The 21,365-nt window shown below is 36.6% G+C and overlaps 1 protein-coding gene across 1 annotated transcript in view; it reads right to left on the bottom strand.

The window, feature by feature from the left end:
* The window catches only part of RYR2 (ryanodine receptor 2), a 697,569-nt gene that overhangs the window by 304,111 nt on the left and 372,093 nt on the right, over window positions 1–21,365 (bottom strand). The window contains exons 15-16 of the mRNA XM_054694896.1: window positions 18,773–18,908; window positions 6,228–6,323 (exon numbers count right to left, since the gene is read on the bottom strand). Coding sequence (XP_054550871.1) covers window positions 6,228–6,323; window positions 18,773–18,908 — 232 coding nt within the window. The remainder of the gene's footprint in view (window positions 1–6,227; window positions 6,324–18,772; window positions 18,909–21,365) is intronic.

Below are 21,365 nucleotides of genomic sequence, written 5' to 3' on the forward strand. Positions count from 1 at the left end.
GGGTATACTGGTCTCTCAGACCTAGGTCTTGCACCTCCATGCCCTTTAAACAGACTAGGGTCTGGCTTAGGCCCTTAACCAGTAGGACTGGGCAGAGAAACTGATGCCCTAGAACACAAGTTCACTGCAGGCACCTGTGAACATCAATGCTTTATAAGAATCTTAACCTGTACCATTGGGACAGAATTGTCAGACAGACCAAGAATGTAAAAGTAGCACCATAAACATATAAAAATTAAACATCTATGTGTAAATTTTAAGGGAAGCAAAGATCTTGCAAATTCGTCACACACCCAGAAAGCTACCCAGGAATAAGACCAACTAGACACGCATTTGTCTAGGAAAGCCAGGGATGCCCTTAGGCCACTTACTCAAGGTTTCCAATAAAGTTTTACTGCCCAATGCTGGAAATGAGAGATATGCTTAGGCGAGTAACTATTAAAATGATTATAAAATCAATCAACTGTATGTCACAAAGAACTCAATGTTATTTTTTTTTCTCAAATATGTGATAGTTGAAGATTTTTTCACTTAAAGAATCATTTGCTAAGTGGTTAAGATGCAACCTATGAGGCTGTCCACAGCCTCTGCAGCACGTGTTCGATCCCTGGCTGGCCAGGGAGCAACCCACATGGCAAAGCAGACCTCTCCTGACTTGCCCACTGCTCCCCTTAGCAGTGTGTTTCAGTCGATCTGCCTGTTCTGTTCCCCACTCTGTCTCTGGTGAATCCTCTCACCCCCCGTGACTCTGGCCTGTGCCCCAGCGTTTGTATGCATAAATAAATCAATCTTTAGAAAAAAAATCATTTGCTAGAAATGTAATTTTCCAACTATCCCACACACTGTAATGTGTTATAAATGAAGTGATGGAATCAAATGTCTGATTGGGTATCGAATAGTAGGGTCAAACAGGTACTGCCATCATGAAAGATTTTCCTTAAAAAATCTCCAATGGAATTGTGATTCTGATTTAGCATTTTTCATAAGGTTCAGACACAGAATCTCCTGGGTACACCATGACTGATTTTGTGCCAAATCAAAAACCACAAGTGACAATTGGCTTCTCCAAGGCTCTCTTCTGGAGAACTCTCTTTCTTTTTATCATTAGTGTTGCTTGAATTATGGTCATTGCTCAAAGAAGTAAGCTATGATGTCTGTATCACTGGCAGTAGATTTGATACAATAGCCTGTGAGTGCACACTCTTCTAATTCAATTGCTGATACCTCAGTAGATATTAAAGAAGTAGAGTTTCTGGTACACAAGATTCTAGGACAGGTTATACCACAGGTTACAAATTTTTCCCTTTGAAAAATGATGAGCTTATGCCTACAAGAAATAGTTGTGACATCTTTGGAAGATTTAAACTATCATACTTTCAAGTACCAAAAGTTATATTATATGTGAATGATAAACCCTGGCAATTCAAGACCACTCAGAGACTCCATAGTCTGCTTAAACCTGGAGAGGACTTCATTCATAGCAATTTACTAATAGTGGGCAGGGACTGAAAGAAATCCTGATGATATTTTCATCACTGCAAAACTATCTGGGGAATAGACTGTACCAAAAATAAGACTCAGAAAAAGTATACAGGCTCCTGACCTACCGACTGTTTTAAGTCAGCTCTCTCTTAAAATACCCAAATAGCATTTCAAGTGCTCAGAACATCCTGAAGAAAAGCCCTGCCTCAAAAAATATATCAATTGGGTTATCCCTGGTGGCCTAGGGGTTAAATCTCAGCACTGTCACAGCTGTGGCCTGAGTTTGATCCCCAGGCTGTAAGCTACCCACATGGTGCAGCAGATCTCTCCTATCTCGCCCACTGCTCCCGATAGCAACGTATTTCGGTAGATCTGCCTGTTCTACTCCCCACTCTGTCTCTGGTGAGTCCTCTCACTTCTTGCACCTCTGGTCTACACTCCAGTTCTTCTATGCAAAATCAAAAAAAAGTAAAACAATTCAATCAACTTTACTTGCACATATAAATCTTTCATCTTTTCAATTAAATTTGGTCCAGAGACATAGTCACACATGAAGACTGATACAATGTCTAAATTATCTTCCTCCACTCCCAAGAAATTAATGTTTACATGCCTTGGCTGTTGTAAATAGTGCTGCTGTAAATATAGGAGCATGGGTTTCCTTTCAAATTAGTGTTTTTGTACTCTCTGGGGAGATACCAAGGAGTAAAATTGCTAGATAATGTGGTAAATCCATTTTCAGTCTTTTGAGGACTCTCCACACTTCTTTCCATAGAGGTTGGATCAGTCAATGGTGTAGGAAGGTCGCCTTCTCTTTATATCCTCTGAGCACTTTTTTGTGGGTTTGTTGAGATGGGCCATTCTCACAGGTGTGAATCGGTATTTCATTGTGGTTTTGATTTGCATTTTCCTGATGATAAGTGATGACCATTTTTTCATGTGTCTGTTGGCCATTTGCAGACCACAGATCTGAGGCATTCAGGAGGGGAAAAGGATGAGGAAGGAGAACAGAGAGTAGATAACAGGGCAGGCGGAGAGTGAGGTAGAGTGTGTGGGCACTTTGGTGTTGGGAAAACTATGGTGACAGCACCTGAGGGGAGGAATCTTATATTGTGAAAAAATAAACAAAAATTAAAAAAAAAGATTTATTTGTTTTGATCAAAGTGGCAGGTGGAGGGGCCTCCCCTGGTGGCGCAGTGGTTGAGCACTGGGCTGCGAAGCTGCCTGCAGCCTCTGTAGCGCTGGTTCGATTCCCAGCTGCCAGCGAGGGTCCCACAAGGCACGCAGACCTCTCCTGCCGCCCGCTGCTCCCCTCAGCAGTGTATTTCATCAGTCTGCCTGTTCTGTTCCCTGCTCTGGATCTGGTGAATTCCCTCACCCTCCCGCGCTTCTGACTGTACCCAGTCAGTGCTTATATCAATAAATAAATACCCAATGCTTATATCAATAAATAAATAAATCTTAAAAAAAAAAAAGTGGCAGGTGGAGGAGCCCAAGAATCAGTGTCACCAGGGAATAGCACCACCCTGTGATGGAGAGAAGTAGATTATATACACCCCAACTGCCTCGCCCCTCCAGTGAAATAACTTTAAGGCACATGCTCTACATAGTGTTCCAAAATTTCCCAATGAAAAAATTTCCAGGTAAACCAAGAAGATCACATGCCTGCCAACACACCCTTTCTCAACCTTGTCTCATATCCACTGACATCCCAAACAAACTTGTCCTTGAATCCTACTTCTCATGGCACCCAAATTAAGACAAGCTGTTTCATTAAAATATACATCCTTTTGCTGATTCTTGTCAATTCCTCCTCAGATTTCTATTCACGTTTGCACAAATCCAATTTGACTTTTGTCTATCATGCTTTACTGATGTAGATTATAAAGAAGTCCCTGGCTCTGCTATTCTCTTGCATACAGACACACAGCATCCAGGATGCAGCTGAAAGACAGACAAACTGAGGAACTTGTGCACAGCAATCTCAGAGAGAAAGTAAGCTGATGCATATGTAAGCACTCAGTAAACAATAAAGCATGATTGAAATAAATTAATATATTCATGCATATGTAGTCATATACATACATATATATGCACATCATTATTGCCTCTGTCTTCAAAACCTAAGAAACATTCCACTTCCTCTAAGGGAAAAAAGCATTTCATTAAAAGCATAAATATAACTACGGTCGCGAAAACTGTTTAGTAAAACGTGTTTTAGATCCTTAAAAGCCAGGAAGCTACAATCTATACTGAACATATTTCAAGCCTGATAAAAAAGGAGTTGGGGTTTCATCTTGGCTAGAACAATTAATCCTAGCATCTCAAATCAGTTCTATGCTTCAATTTTCTTTCCTCTAAAATAAGAATGTTAGGTTAAGCATTCTCTAAGCCTCCTTCCTAATCTTCATTTTCATTACGCTTTCCCTGAGCACAGAGCTTCTATTTTAAGTAGAAATGCCTGCAACCAATGGCTGTACTGGGAAAAGATAATAGCAAACAACAATTTTTTATCCAATGGAATTGCTTTTAACTAACTAAAGACTATAAATTTTGGACTCTAATGGGTAGAGCTTAAAGACTGTTCAGCTCCATACTTTACTGCTCTCTCTCCTCTTTATCCTTGGATATTTTTGTTGTGTTGCTTTTTTTTCTTTTTTTTTAAGAGGCAGCTGATTCATCCAGCATTAACACTCTTATCGGAACATTATATTCTGCTCCTCTTTCCAGGTACTCACTAAGGCCATGGGAAGTGACCAGCCTACTCTTCTATCTCTTAGAGGTGGCCAACAATTCTGAACACGTTGACCCAAGAGTCTGCTCACTTTTGCAATCTCTGCCATCATCTTTTTACTACTAGTTTGATCACTTCCTCCTACTAGTTATTCAATTTTCTCCTTTTTTAATATATTCTGTGTTGATTCATAGTTACCTCATTAATGTCATGATACCCTGTAAAACTTGATCTTACAATTCTTGTAACTTTTTAATCTCAACAATATTCTTCTCTACTCTATTTCTGCCACTCAGCAATCCAACAATGCCTAGAACTCATTGTAACTCAAATTCCTCTTCCTCCTAAATATTAATCTCTGAAATTTCATTCTATGACTTTATTTTTTTAATACTTTATTTTATATAATTCTTACATCATTTTTCATCTTTGTACAATGTATGCATTTTCATTTTGGTTATATTCCCCATACAATTGCACTCCCCCCCTTATTTTGACTCTAGTTCTTCCTCTCCCCACCCCTCCATAATCCGCCCGCCCTCGTAGTGTGTCTCTGGGTTATAGTTGCTTGTTGATTTTGATTATTACTTTGCATTGATTAGTCTTTTACCTGGTCACTTATTTAGGTTTTCTAAATTCCTGTTATGAGTGAGACCATCCGGTATTTTTCTTTTTCTTTCTGACTCATTTCGCTCAGCATGATCCCTTTTAGCTCCATCCATGTTGTTGCAAATTGCATGTGTTTATCTTTTTTATTGCTGAGTAATATTCCATTGTGTATATGTACCACGTCTTCTTGATCCAGCCATCTATTTTTGGGCATTTGGGTTGTTTCCATATCTTAGCTATTGTAAATACTGCTGCTATAAACATAGGCATGCAAGTACCCTCAAAGTGGTCCAACCACTATGGAGAGCTGTGTGGAGATTTCTTGACCTACTAAACATAGAGCTTCCATATGATCCAGCAATTCCACTCCTAGGTATTTACCCAAATGACACAGAAACAGTAATTTCAATCTATGACTTTAAATTACCTCCTGATCACAACCATCTAGTCTTCTTCTATCCATTCAATTGCAATAAGTCTCTCCTTAAGTGGGTCTTTTTCATGCAAAAGTTATGAAATTATTTCTGTATTTATAGAAGAAGAATAATTAAGTGAATTAATTCACTTATTCATTCATTCAACAAATACTATTAAGTACCTGTTGGGTCTACTGTGATAGTCCCAGAAAATACATAGATGAGTGAAATTATGCTCCTCCCTTCAGTGAGTTCATTATCAGTGTAGGGAATTGAGAAGAAAAGTAAATAACATAAAGGAGCATTAGTGCTATAGAATAACAATTAATACAACTATGCAAACAGATAGAGAAGCAGCAGATTCAGTTTGGAGTGTCACTAAGGTAATTTATGATATTAGAGAATTCAAACAGGTCTGGTCATTACATATAAGTCTCCACAACACCAACATAAAAATAACATATTGGTAGAAACAGATATATCACATTTATGTCCTATATTTTACTATGACACAGACTATATATACTAGTATTTACTAAAACTTTAAAATATACTGCTATATGATTTGGGAAATTAATATTTTCTGAATCTATCTAACTAATGATTTCAACACAAGTTAACATTAGGAATTTCCATTGTTATTTGTATAGTACAAGAGGAGTAATGGATTTGAAAAAGAATAGGAATTTGGCTCTTTAGTGACTCTTTAGGACTTCATTCTTTCAAAAATGTAAATGAACAAGATACTGCTAAATTGCTTCTCAGAACTACTCATGATCTAACTAACAAAACTAATGAACTAACTAATGAAAATACCAGTGATTTTAGCAAAAAGGACAATTTTAACGTATTAAAAGGAAAATAATTATATTGCAATTAAATTAAGAGTTTGTGTTATGTCCTAAAGGATACACTATGGAGAGAAAAAAAAAAAAAAAACACATAGGAGTAAAACATCATAACAAAGAGATAACTGGAAAACATACCAGAAGAAGCTTCTAATCTTTCTAATCGGCTAATCAACCAGTCGAGGGAGCCAGAAAATTGAGCACAGTTTTTACGATTTCCTCTAATTAGAGCCGCTGTAAGAGAAAGGGATTTCACAATTAAGAGATTTTCCAGTTCACTATACAAAAGTAAACTAGTAGCAACCCTAAAATGTTGTATCAAGAATACACCTTTATACTTAAAACATAAACATATGTGTATAATCAAATCATTAAAAAAAGAATTGATATTTATTAATAGGAACTGAAAAATAGTACTCATTAGAAAGAACATATTTTGAGAAAATAATATTTCATATCAGGAGATCATGATGAAGGATAATGGAAAAATGCAGTGTCCTGGGAGTTTCCTCACATGGGCGCTAATACTCATGGATTTTAATTAGCTGTGAGACTTAATTATTTCATTTCCCCAGTTTTCTCACCTATATAATGAAGAAGTTAAAGAGAGTGTCAGTTTTTTCTGAAAAGGTAACGAAAAAATACAACAAAAAAATTCCAACCTATATATAACAGGCATACAAAGAGATAAATGTTACCGGGATTAGAAAAGGTGACTGATAGTAAGTATGAAAACCATTGTTTTCATGTCACTCTCTTCTTCCCATGTAGAGAATCACAAATCATAATGAAGACACTGAAAACACCTACGGTAAAGTTACCTATTCTAATTTTGCTTATCCTAGTATTTGCTACACTTCTTTGACCAAAGTTCCAATCTTACATAAAATTCCTCCATGACCTTTATAATCTCTTTCAACCCAATGTATACCCTCAATTTAAACTTTTAATGTTTCAAAATCACTCAATTTCTTTCAAATATGGTAAATATTTTACAGAAAGTCTACTTTTATACCCATAAAATTGTTCAGAAAAAAAATTACACCATTTAGAAAGAGTTGGTGAGATTTATTTTTATACAATATGATATTTAATGGGAAATAGATACTGTCATAATTAAAATCATTATTTGAAATATGGTAGCAATTTAATGAATTGAAATTTGAGAATACTGCCTGTTAATCTCCTTGTTAACAGTGAGACTGAGGAGATTTTAGTGAGAGTTTAATTAAGACTTCTTTCAAATTTCCTCTTCAAAATAAAGTTGTTGCCTGACCTGGGAATAAGAAAAGAAACAGTGACAGAAGACAGGAAAGCTTCTATCTTTACAACTGCATGAGAAGAGCACTTCTGTGCATAGAGTGCCCATAACATTTGTACAAAAATTAAAAGCCAATGCACTCAACAACATAGGCCCTCTTCTAGCTCTGGGACCAGCAGACCCCAAAAAGAGCCAGCAACTGAGCCACACACATGAGCAAGTGGCCAGGAGCAAATGTAGAAGAATGAGTAGTCCTATACACTCATTTGAATTGCTGAGGTAAAACTGCAAAATCTGTTTCTGGCTTAGGACAGGAGCAATTAGGGGAAATACGTGATTGTTTTTGAATCTTTATAGAGTTTCTTTTGTTTAAAATTTAACTCATTCTTTAAATTTTACCTCTCGTTTTCGAGTTAAAGATATTAAATGTGCTCTAGAGTCAAATGTTAAAGATGATTCTTAAACAAACTGATAATGGAAAAATAAATCTTTTTAATAAACCATGGGACACTTAAGAAAACGACATAATAAAAGTAACAAAGAAAAGCTGATTAGATTTACTGAAAATAGAAATAGTTTAGGCCATATTCTCTGAAATATAGCAAAACTAGAAAATAGCAAGAAAAATAGAATGAAAGAAAAAAACCCAAGCACTTGAACATTTAAATTGTCTCATAAATAATTTCTGAATTAATGAGGGAATCAATAGCACAATTATAGAATACCTAGTAAATAAACACCAAAAATAGGAATGCTACTTAACACAACCAATATACACAGTCAAAACCATACCTAGGGGAAAATTAACTAAACACCTTTGTTACTAAGCAACAGGGTGAAAAATGTTAATCAAATATTTGATAAAAACATAGACTAAAAACACCCCTTTCAAAAGATAGAAAAATAATATCAAATATAGTAAAATAGGAAAAGGAAATAAACAATAATTATGGTAGATATTAATACATAATAAATAGCAGCAATCATCTATACAATAAGTTAAAATAGTCAAATAGGATTTGAACAAAGCTCAAGGACTTTTAAAAATAAAATCTAAATATCAACCACTTTAATCAAGAAGAAAAGAGAAAAAGGAAAAAAAACAAAGAGTAATTATAACACAGCTATTTTTTTTTCCTTTGGACTGAAATTTTTGAACATCTAGGAAAAAGTGGCATATATTGACATATATATGTGCGTACGTATATGTGTGTGCATATTCATATTTATACTCATACTCATATATATGTACACACATGTATATATACACATATGTATGTGTGTATATATTTTATATATTTAATATATATTTATATATATATTTTACATCATTGCTCATCTATATATTTTACATCATTGCTGATTTCTCCTCTCAGGTGTTGTCCCCATAAAATTCCCAGCACCAAGTCACCCATGCACCATCACCACAGTCTCCTGTGCTTTTCCCTCCCTTGTTGTGATCCCTCGCTCTCCCCTCCCCTGCTTAATGTCTCAATTTATAGTTTGTCTAATAGGTTTGTCTATTTTTTTCTGAATCCTTGTTTGGTTCCCCTCTATTCCTCCTATTAATGAAACCATCCAATATTTTTCTTTTTCCTTCTGACAATAAGTCATTTCTTAATCTAAATGCTTTCAAACTAGAGAAACTAAGGAAGCACCCCTACTTATTTTACAAAGATAATATAATTTTGTTAACAATGCCAAACAAAGATTGTATACATATACAACATTAGAGTGAAAACTATCAATAAAAATCTTATACAAAAATCATATTCAAGGATGGTATTTACAAATCATATTCAGCTAGTGTATTAGCAACATTCACTTCAGTGGGTATTCATTCCTCCAGTGAGGCAGAAATATATCAGAAAGTCTATTGATTAGTCAAAGATGTGAAAGATGATGATCTTAATAGACTCTGAAAATGTCTTTTTCAATAAAAAAAATTGTTTAAGTCAATAAACTAGAATCCTCCTGAACATTACGGATGTGCATATGCATAGTATACTTTATAGATAACTGTAATTTGTTATAGTTCATCAAGTTATTTAAAAAGATATCAGTTAAATGAGTTTCTAAAGTAATGGAATAGTATATAGAGAAATACAAGAAAACAAATCACCACACTGATGAGTTTTGTGTTGGAAACAGCGTGAGCGTGGGCTAAGGAAGTGATGACACATCCCTTCAGCAGGGTAGCACACAACCACTGAAACCCGATGGAGGTTTATGTGCCAAGAAAAGATGCCCACAATATAGGAGATAGTGAAAACAATTGCTGTAAAAAGAATGCTGATAGTACAATTCCATTTTTGTGAAATAAATGCACACATTCAACATAAGTATATGCAGAGAATAGAGAAATTGTAGTTTTTGAATATTTCTTACACCATGGGGCTGAATTTTGGGGAAATATATTCCAGGTAATTGCCTGGAATAAAAGCTGAGGCCACATGAATGTTAAGGAGGGTGAGACTATTCTTCCTGGGTTGAAGGAGGACATTGTTCATTACAAAGTAGGAGGGAGCATGAAAGGAACTGGAAGGAAAAAAAGGACCATGCACTTGTGATATGATCCTTCTCAGGTACCCTCCAAAACCACAATAATTCTGTCAAAAAAACACACTCAATAAGAATGGATGCCTGCATGAGCCTGTGAGGAGACAGTGCTCTGCAGCTAAGATAATGTGTAACCTCAGAGAAACATTAGATAATAAAGAAGAAGCATGGAAGCAGTAACAGTATTCCCACCGCCCCCCTCCCCCAATCAAATGTACAGACATCAAAGGAAAGCGTTGAGCCAGTCTCAGCCCATGAAATTGGAATTTGGAATTTAGCTCATGGTAACTAAACCCTCAGGCGAGGAAGGCCACAGCTGATGTCTTAGCAGTGCAGAGGTTTGCACAGGAATATACACACAGTATTGTGCACATGTGTCTGTGAGTATGTGAAATGCCTTATGTGTGTCTAAGACTATGCAGAAATTCAAAGAGATGTTTTTCAAAGGTTATACACCAAATCAGGTGGTTACCTTTAAAAATAGTTTTCGTCTTCTTTTTTATTTTTTATCTAAATTTTTATAAGGATGATGATTGATTTTAGAATGAAAGAACACAGTAAAATTACTTTCCAGAAAGAAAAACAAAGACATCATTTATTTACAAAACATTAATGTAAACACATCAGGAAGTATGGCTGGCACTGTGAATATGAGTATCTTATTACACCTTGGGAGGTACATTATTTCTGCACATCATGAGTGAGTAACACCTCGTCTTTTGTGGAATAAGAGTACCAGTGTTTAGTGTAGAAAACTTAAACACTACCAAACAACTTTGAACCAGGCTTTTCTGAGAGAAGTACCAGTCCACTGAACATATTTTTAATGTTCGATAATTTAATTCCTGAACATGTATACAAACAGAGAAGAAATGCAATCAATATTTGACTGTTAATAAGAAAATTATTGTTAAAAAAAAAACTATTCTGCATCTTTTACTAGGATCGTAACATTCCTGGTTTCTTGTGTTTTATGTCTTCAAACTCTAAGACTCAAAATTTCTTGCAATACTCAATGGATCAAAGAATTACAGATGGTTTAAGATTTAAGTATTTTCAAAAAAAAAAAAACCTCTCTCACTTTTAACAACTTTTGATGACCTGCTTTGCATCAGCACTGCTGTAAGTCCTCAAGATACAGAGAAAAATCAATGTTGCCTCTTGGAGCTTACACTCAATGCCTGGAAATACTACATGAACAGGTCCTAAATAGCACAGATGAATGAGGAGCCCTTAGTACTAGAATCCAGAAATATTTTTCTAAATATTCAAATTGGCAAGTGGATACTCCTATGTCTTAAACACAAATAAACAAAACAGAACATTGTGCAAGAAATCTTCATGGAGAGCTTGAAGAGCTGTCCCTGCAGTTAAGGGAGAGCTTATGAACTCAGGTCAGGGACATCCCATCCCGGAAGTACAAAGATGAGAGAAGCACTGACTGACAGCTTGGGGTAGGCTGGCCTCCGTGGTTGCGTTGGGCCAAGAACAGCACATGAGTGCTTCCCATGGATCCTGGGAGACAGTACCTCTATGGCATCATCCTAAGCCCATTCAGTAGGGCCATCTGGATCAACAAGCAGGTTTGAGGAAAAAGTCTCCAGGTAAACTGCTAGCTGCACCTGAACCAAGGAAGGTGCTACATTAGCCAAGAAGAGAGTTGCATCTGCCTCATCACAGAAACAGAGGCTTGCTGGTCATTTCCAACATGCCCAGTGGGGAAAGTCAGCCCTCAGTCACACCCTCTCTCCAGCTTCCCTGGCCCACAATAGCTTTGCTGTTCTGGTCAGAGTGAAAGGGCCTATGATCACAAAACCAAATAAGAACTGTACTTTCTTCTCTCCTCCATTCTACTCTACTCAGGAGGCAAACAGCAGATTTCTTAAAGAGGAGAAGGTAAGAAGAGCAATAGCATGTCCATGCTCACACAGCTTAGAGAGAGGTCAAGACAGTTGTTTCCAGAGTCTATGCTCAGGTAGCAGGCTATGTTGCTTCTTCTCAACACTCCCTGCCCCATCCCTCCCACACATACAATATCTTCTTACTAATGCCCCTATCCAGAAGAGAGAAAAAGGGTAGCATTATGGTCATATATTAGCAGATTTAGAAATATGTATGTATCTCACAAAACCGGTTACAAAATTAATTGCCATTAAAACTGTCTTAGCGACTATCATTATCATTTCAAAGACATGAGAAAATTAACAAGTTGAAAAAATAAAAAGTGTCTTGTTTATAAAATGGCTTTCTAGGATTCCCAGTAGGACAAACAGGGAACACTGTATACACAAATGCCAGGCTAATACCTCATATGAGTAAGTTGAAGCCAATGCTCTCCTTTTTCATCTCTTGGCTGCCTTTCCCTAGTGCTTTATAATGTTTAGGAAGACCTGCCAACCTAAGACACTGGAAAAATGCTCTAGCTATGCAAAAATCCTTTACTGCTGAATACTTGGAGTCTTTAAGGATTCAGAAACTGGTAATGTCTGCCATACTAACAACATAGTGGTCCACATTGTATGTTTTATTCTTTGAATCTTCACAAAACGAGTATTCACAGAATTTGTCAAAGAACAATTTCTGAGCCATCTTGAGAAAACAGTCCTGGTTTGCAAGCCTCCTCCAGATTAATTGTGTAGATGTCAGCAAAGATGTATGAAAGCATGCCACAGCAATGCCTTCCAAACGAGAATATCCGTATCTATAAGACCCTTAGGTCTTCCAGACAGCAGGCTCATAAATCTACTTTTGTAGATTATGTCACTCTCTTCCTAAAACACATATTAAATATACACATGTCAAATTTGAAAATTGTTATAGATTATCATTCTTACCTTCTCCCTTTTTCCTCCATGCTAAATAAAACCACTCACTGATGAGAAAAAGAAGGAGGCTGATTTCACTTATAACTCTAAGGTCCATGTGGTAGAATAAGGGGGCTTAACAAATTTGGAGTTGATATTTCAACCAAACTTTTTGATAGTTGGGATAAAAGGACAGTCAGATGTAAACACCTTATTGAACTCCAATTATTTCTATATATCTGAGATTCTTCCTCCCAAACTCAAGTATATGGGTAGGTATACATGACTACCTATTTTATAATTACATTAGCTTCAGTAAAAATCATTGGCATTAGCTCTTTTTTAAATCAACATTAAGATTTCATCCATTAATATTTCTCTTGATCATGAAATCAGTGTTCACTACAATAAAAACAAAAAATCATGAGTAACTGGTGGAACATTTAAATTACAAAATCAGGCCACCCTGGTGGTGCAGCGGTTAAATTTTCAGCACTATCAAGTGACTGTCAGACACTGTGGCATCAGTTCGATCCCCACCAGGGAGCTAACCCACATGGCACAGCAGATCTCTTCTGTCTTAACCACTGCTCCCTTCAGCAGTGCATTTCAGTAGATTCTCCAGTTCTGCTCCCCACTCTGTCTCTGGTGAATCCTTTCACCCCCATCCTGTACCTCTGACCTAAACCCCAGTTCTTCTATCCATAAATAAAGAAAATAAATCTTTAAAAAATAAATTACAAAGTCCCTTATAATTCTATGTATTTAAAACAAATACCAAAAAACAACCATGCATATAGAGAGATTCTTTTTACATGGACTGACGCAGAAATTTTCTATATTTTCATTCAAGTGCAATTAATATATTACTTTCCTTTTATCATCAATAGCATTTATATTAACTACATTTTTAGTATAAAAGTTATATGTGTAAATAGATCAGGAATAATACAAAATCAGAAAAGAGATCTCTCTCCCAAGAAGCAATCATCTAACAGCTTTCTCGTATGTCCTTTCAGAAACATTCAATATGTATGCACAAATTTGTATTTCTCTACAACATGTGTTAATATCATGCAATTAGAATTTTATTATTTATACAGTTAACCTCTGTGATTTGTTTTTTCTACTTAATACCATACCCTAGATGCCATACTAAAAAGAACACCAATCTAACTTATTTGTTCCCTACAATCACCCAAATGATATATTTATCTCAATTTTCAAAATGTTCAATGATAATGTAGTTTTATGTTATACAGGCATACTATTATATTTCTTACATAACCAATCTCCTGTTGGTAGAAAAATTGTTTTCAATTTTATTCTATTTGTAAAATTTTGCAGCAGACATCTTTTCCATGCATATACAAATGCACCTCTAGAATATATTTCTTAAAGTAGAATTTCTGATACAAAAGGATATGCATTTAAAGTTTTATGTATATTGTCAAATCAAGGTTTCTTTGGTTTTTAAAATTGTATCAATTTACATTCTCACCAAGAATATAATGCCAAACATTAAAGATATGTTTAAAAAAAATAAAAAGATATTGGTGTGGGGGGAGCACGGGAATTGTATTGCCATTCCACAGGTAATATTTATAATGTGTCGCTGGCTATGTGCCTGGCATTTTTCTAAGTGCCTGACATTAACACATGGAACTCCCAGAAGCAGCAATGTGCAAACATCGAAGCCTATGGAGTGGGAGAACTTATGTCTCTTGTTGAATAAGAAATTAGTTTAAAAGCTACAAAGCATGCATGTGTCTGAAGTCACTATGTGTTCATAGTGACAATTATGTTTTATACCTTTATCCTCCTTTAAGATGTGAGATTTAAGGGATTTTAATTCTGTCAATTTTAAGTGATAGCTCGCTCCCTCAAATCCTTTCTTAATCAAATAGAGTGTAAATAATTAAAGAAATATATAAATATACAATTATATAAACAAATATATATAGTTTATATATATAGTTTATAGAGATGTATTTTTTAAAAAATACATATTTACTATATATCAAGTCAGTTTGATATGAAATAATTCTAGACATTCTGGAATTACAGAAATGTCCCTGGAGGAAAGGCCTAGAAGAATGTGAACCTAAATGGCTCAGACATAGAGTGAGGTCACAGGTGAAACCGAAGACCAGACCAGGCATGGGGTTGGAATATTCCAAAGCCTAAAAAAGAAGGGTAGTACAAGTATCAGAGTGCTCAATAAAATTTTAGTGGGGGATGTATGTGAGGAATCCCTAAGTTTAAAATACAGATTGGTGGAGAGAAGGTCTGGAGGCAAAAACGTTTACCAGATATCTTACAGTATCCAGCTATCATGGAGTTCCTGAGTAGTTTTATCTCAACTGTCTACTGAACAAATGCAATACACCAGATGTAGAGGATACAGATATATGAGATCTGAGAATTTTGTGTTCAGAGAATGGATAGAAAATGTAAAATTTCAGCCTGAAAAGAACTATGGAAAGAATTTTATTTCCTCCATTTCCTGATGAGGAAACCAGAAGCCAGTATATATCTGCAATGATGATGATGAAATGTCTTCTATCAGTTAATACAGAACTGTCCTTGTTATATCCAATAATTCTAAATACATCTTCTTTTTTTTAAAAGATTTATTTATTTATTTTATATAAGATCCGGGGTACAGGCCAGATGTGCAGGAGGGTGAGAGGATTCACCAGAGACAGAGCAGGGAACAGAACAGGCAAACTGATGAAATACACTGCTGAGGGGAGCAGTGGGCACAACAGGGGAGGTCTGCCATGCCATGCTGGACCCTTGCCAGCCAGCCGGGATAGAACCCACTGCAGAGGCTGCAGACAGTTTCACAGCACTGCGCTCAACTGCCTGCACCACCAGGGGAAGCCCGACATCTCCTTTTCCAAGACATATTTAAAAGGCAAAAACAAGAACATAAAGAGAAGCTGGAAAAGCAAGTTTTTCAATGTTAGTAAGGGAGAAGATAACAAAAGCTTGGCTCCCAAAAATGGGAACCGTGATACAAAGAACAACAATGTATTATGCTAAATATGTGGCATAGGTTGTCCCATGGAAACCTTCCAGCAAATTTAGGGGAATTTTTATTGCCATCCTACAGGTAATATTAATAATAATAATAATATGCCACTGGCTATGTGCCCAGTATTTTTCAAAGTGCCTTACACTACTAACTCACAGAACTTCACAATCACCCTAGAAAGTAGGCACATCATTTCCTCTACTTTGCAGAGGAGGAAAATAAACACAAATTTAGTCATCTGTTTAAAGTTGCATTAAGTGTCAATGCTGGGATTCTGAGACCCTGATCAGCAAGGAGGGATGTCATTTTTTCAAAACCCATTGCCAGAGGATTATGCTTTTTCCCCCAAGAATCAGAGAAATTTATGGGGTTGTGAAGACCCACTGGTAGTAAAGTGACATGGGGGCAAGATCTATGCTGCTACAGAAAATCTAACCTCTATGGTACTGTTTAATGTACTGGTTAAATAATTCAAATATTTATTTAGTGTCTACTTTGTTTAAACATGGAGTTAAGCTGTGAATAAGAGCATTCTGATTAGAACTGAGTCCATAATAACCTTTAGATAAAGATTGTGAGTTAACATTTGTAGCGGACACTTTAGCTTCTTTTTCAGCTTTTTTGGTAATGTTCAACTCTGTATGGCAACCAGAGAGGCCAAAAGCTGGCTCTCAGTTTCAGAAGTAGATCCCCAATCAGTCAAAGCCAGCATTGGTGAGATTCCCATCTCCCTTGTAGAACAACTGGATCAGGAAGGGTCACACATACAGTTTGTACTAATGAGATGAAAGCAGGGATTTGCTATGGAAGTTCAAGTTCTCCCAAGTCATAGAGGAAATCTGTGGGACTGCAAGCTGATAGCAGCTATTTAATCAAGTAATAGAGGGACAGACATCAGAAAGGCACTAGTCTCAACCTAGAGATTATAGTTACACATCAACTAAGTAAAAAATATGGTAAATGTTATGATACAAATCAATACTAAGTGCCAAGAAAGCAGAGACCGAGAGAAAAGTAGTTAACCATGCTTAAGAATTAGGAGAAATTTCAAGAGGAACTTCAAAAAACAGTGATATTGTTAGGGGGGAAAAGGATGTCCTAAAGCTAATTCCATACAGGCTTTGTGTACTCCACCCCCACTCCACACCAAAGCCAAAAGACACTGGGAACTCCAAATCCCATCACCACCAAAGGGAAGGTTGCTGGGACCTGAGGGTGGGGTTAAGCAGCCAGGTTTGGTATAAAACCAGACACATGGGCTTTGGGGGATTCCCCATTTTGGCTCCCCGCCAGCTCTGAGAGTGCCTTTGGGTTTCCAGGTTGACAGATTGGGTAGGATGCATTAAAGACTTTATTTCCCTATTTTCTCCCTGAGTTGTACATTTCCTCAATTCCTTTTCCCTTGTAAATAAACCTTTTATTAACCTTTTGTGTGTGCCTGTAGTGGAGTATTAATAAGTCCCTTTTTAAGAGCGCAGGTGAGGACCCACAGCCAGGCAACCCGTTTTATATCGGGGCTGCTCCGTAACAATATGGGAACTGGGTCTTGAAGGATATACAGCAATTTCAAAAAAGATGAGAGCAATATGTCAGAGAGGTGTGAGTGTATAAAGCATATTTAAGAAGCTAGAATGAGTAGAGAGAATGGAAGCGGGTAGAAAAGATTAAACTGGAAGAGTTAGTCAAGGCCTCATATAATGGGCCAAGCAAGTTGAAATTCACAATCTGCTATGATGGGAAAATACAAAAACTTTCCAAACAAGTGATGTGTAGCTGTGATGTAACAATGAATCTGGGATTTTGGAGGTGAAAGTACAAATAAATAAATAAATAAATAAATAAATAAACCATTGGACATATATCTTGTGCATTTGTACATCTTTCTAATGAGTTTCTGTTTGGGGACCTCTTTTCAAAAATGTCTGTAGCAACCAACCTTGGAAGAGAGAGATGGTGTCTTCATCAGGGACAAAAGAATTCCAAGGTAACTGACTTGGGCTCCTGTAGTTTAAGATTCCTTTCCTGACAAACTACCTCATGTTTCGCTGTCAACTCTTCCTTAATAATATCCTTGCAGAACCGGGGCCCAAGGAAGTAACACCTAAAATGCTGAGATTCTGGCTATGCCCATTGCTTTGGGAAATAAACTACCTCTTTGTCCTAATTTTAGGCCACCTTACTACTGGCAAGTAAGGTAAAATCTCAGATCCTTTCCAGCATCTTGTAAGAAACAGGTAGAAGCTATTGAAATAGTTCAGGTCAGAAATTCTGAGGACCTAGGACTGCGTAGAGTTACCAGGAATGCAGCATAAACACCCACAAGTATTGCTTGATGTATGTCAAGCACACCAACAAGTTGTAAATGCACATCTCAAACAAACGAGGGAAGGAGACTGGAGATCTCCAACAAGATGCGACTGTGAAGGAGTAAAAGTAACTCTTGTAGAACTCTTCAGGATCAAAAAGGAATTATCAATATTTAAGACACACCCCTACAGAGGTGCCTCACCTACATAACTAAGCCCTAGCTGATCCTCTTCCTTTAATCAAAGGTAAAGTTATTGATCTGCCACATTTTGCACTTAATGATAGTGAACATCATTGGATTTAGTGCCACTAAAATAAAAACTGAAAGTCTCTGGATGGTCTCACTCATAGCAGGAATTTAGAAAACCTAAATAAGGGGCCAGGAAAAAGACTAATTAATACAAAGCAAAAATCAAAATCAACAAGCAGCTATAAACCAGAGACACACTGGGGGGCGTGGGGGCGGGAAAAGGAAGGACTAGGGTCAAAATAAGGGGTGGGGGGAGGTGCAATTGTATGGGAAATATAACCAAAATGAAAAAGCATACATTGTGCAAAAATGAAAAATGATGTAAGAATTATATAAAATAAAATATTAAAAAAAAACTGAAAGCCTTAATTAGGATGAATGTTCTAAAACTACTCTAACTAGTAGATGATCATTTTAAATAGACTTAAGTCAGCTGCCTTGAAAAATCAATCATATTCTTACCCAGCAATTCATACAGAGAATTCAGAATGGATTTCCAAGACTCCCCTGCTTCTCTCCCAGCCACATCAGCAAAGTGTGCAGCACTGCTGTAGACGTGAAGCCTGTCTATGCATTCCAGCACGAGGTTGATCATTCCCTGAAAGGTTGAAAAAAATGACCATCACTATAGTGACCACACCCAACAGAAAGAAAAATAAAGATATGTCATCAATAATTAAAAAATAATTTAAAAAAAAATCACGATTCTGCTCACAGACCAAAAAAAAAAAAAAAAAAAAAATGCTGTTGATTAAAAATTTTAACAGCCTGGCTCAAAACAAGTCTGTTAATTATAAAAAAAAGCAAGAAAATTTATTTAAACGACAGGAAGAAACACGCTTGCATGTGAAATGAAATGTTCTTGAAATAATTCAAGTGGAATTTAAATCCTGGGTGCTCTTCTGAAATACAAGCAGAAGAACAATATAAAAATATGTACTTCATACTTCTATTTGCAAGTGTAATACTAAACTCTTGAAGCAGTCATTACAGTGTTGTTTTGCAAGTGAAGCAGATCAGGGTATAGCACCCCAAAATATACCACTTGAGCAGAGGTTTATTTTAATCTTAAAGGATAGGCCTTCCCTGGACATATCTCTTTGGCATGTAGATTATTTCAAGCTAAGGTCAATCAAGGCCTAGAAAGTTCAAGAAAACTTTTACCACTTCTTCAACTACCTAAAAGAATGAAAATTGGTGTTGTTAACTAGATTTAGGGTAATCTCCAGAAAATCCTTTCTAAGGGAGAAACCTAACTATAAGTCAGGGCAAACAATTATGGAGCATCTGGTGTTTTCGTCATGTAAATTCCCCTTCTCTCTCTTTCCAGTCCCAGGCCCCTTCCCACTTAACTCAGGACGAAAACCCTGGTTTTGATCCCATTTACTTTCAAATTTATGTCCATGTAGATTCTCCATAAGCATGTAATTTAATTGGCTCATTTCTCCTGCTAATCTGTGTACTTACTTGTTTAAGAAAAACTCAGATGGTAGGAGCAAATTTCCTCTCACTCTGACAAACTGAAGTCAACTAAGAAAAGGCAAACACCAGAAAAATTCTCCACCCTTATCCACTCTACAGAAATAGCAGGAAGATTCTCATAAAAGACAATACAGGAGGGCCTCCCCGGTGGCGCAGTGTTTGAGCACTGGGTTGCGAAGCTGCCCGCAGCCTCTGTGGCACTGGTTTGATCCCCGGCTGCTCCCGGCCACCAGAGGAGGGTCCCACATGGCGCACAGACCTCTCCTGCCGCCCGCTGCTCCCCTCAGCAGTGTACTTCGGTCCTTCTGCCTGCTCTGCTCCCCGCTCTGGCTCTGGTGAATTCTCTCACCCCCCCCCCGCTTCTGACTGTACCCAGTGTATGTATAAACAAACAAACAACAAATAAAAATAAATAAATAAATAAAATAACATGCCTCTATTAAAAAAAAAAAAAAAAAGACAATACAGGAGACTCTTCAGTCCAGAGGCAACCTGAGTAAGCTACATAACAATCTATAAGCTCAAAATCTCTGTTCTTTGTTTTGCCACATCTCTACAAACTTAACTGTTTTCATTAAGATTCCCAAATTGTAACCATTCTTTTGAGTTACTCATCACTGAGTAGATGTGCATATATATATACATACATATGTATGTGTGTGTATACACATGTATTAAAAAACGTTTTATCTTATTAATCTTTCTGTTACTTTAATTTGCAAAGTCCCATTCCATGACCTTAACACAAGTTCACTAATTAGAAAATGATTTCTTTTTCCTTCCCCACATAAGTATAAGATCAAACTTTTCTTCTTAGGTTAATTATCATAATGATTATCATTATTTTTATATTAAAATGATGATTTAATACATTAAGTAAAGAAAAACTCATACAAGGATATCTTTGCAAGTAAATCAAAAAATCATTATAAAACTTGGTAAAATGTCTAAATTTGAAATTATGCTTTTATTATCATTACTAGATCAAGGTTGTTAAATGAGGTAAAGCACATGAAAGGAAGAGATATACAGAATTGACTGTTCAAGTCAAAGTATTTCATATTAATAATTTAAGAGGCACCAAGAACATTTCTAGGTCCCCATTCAGATTGTCTTATATGAAAAACTGGAAAAAATTCAAAGTATCTTGTTTCACTTGTTTGAGATATTAACAATAAATAAATGCAGTATAGTCTATTACTTTGGTATACATGAAAACAAAAAGTTCTCAATAAATTCCATGTTGTTAATACTGGTTTACCCTGACATTTATTGGGCTTTCATACCATTATAGGCCCCAGATAGGTTATCTATTTTATACACATTGTGAAAAAGCGCTCAGAAAGTAATGTCAGTTCCAAAGGCTTTTGATGAAAAACTAGGAAATAGTTTGAAGACTAGAAAAACACAGGGACCTCCCTGGTGGCGCAGGCGGTTGAGCGCAACATTGTGAAGCTGTCCATAGCCTCTGCAGGTTCAATCCCCGCAGGCCTCGGAGCAACCCACATGGCGCGCAGACCTCTCCTGCTGCGCCTGCTGCTCCCCTCAGCAGTGTATTTCATCAGTCTGCCTG

This window comes from Talpa occidentalis, unplaced genomic scaffold (assembly GCF_014898055.3).
Source record: "Talpa occidentalis isolate TD23 unplaced genomic scaffold, MPIMG_talOcc4v2.1 talOcc4.14, whole genome shotgun sequence".
Classification (NCBI taxonomy): Eukaryota; Metazoa; Chordata; class Mammalia; order Eulipotyphla; family Talpidae; genus Talpa; species Talpa occidentalis.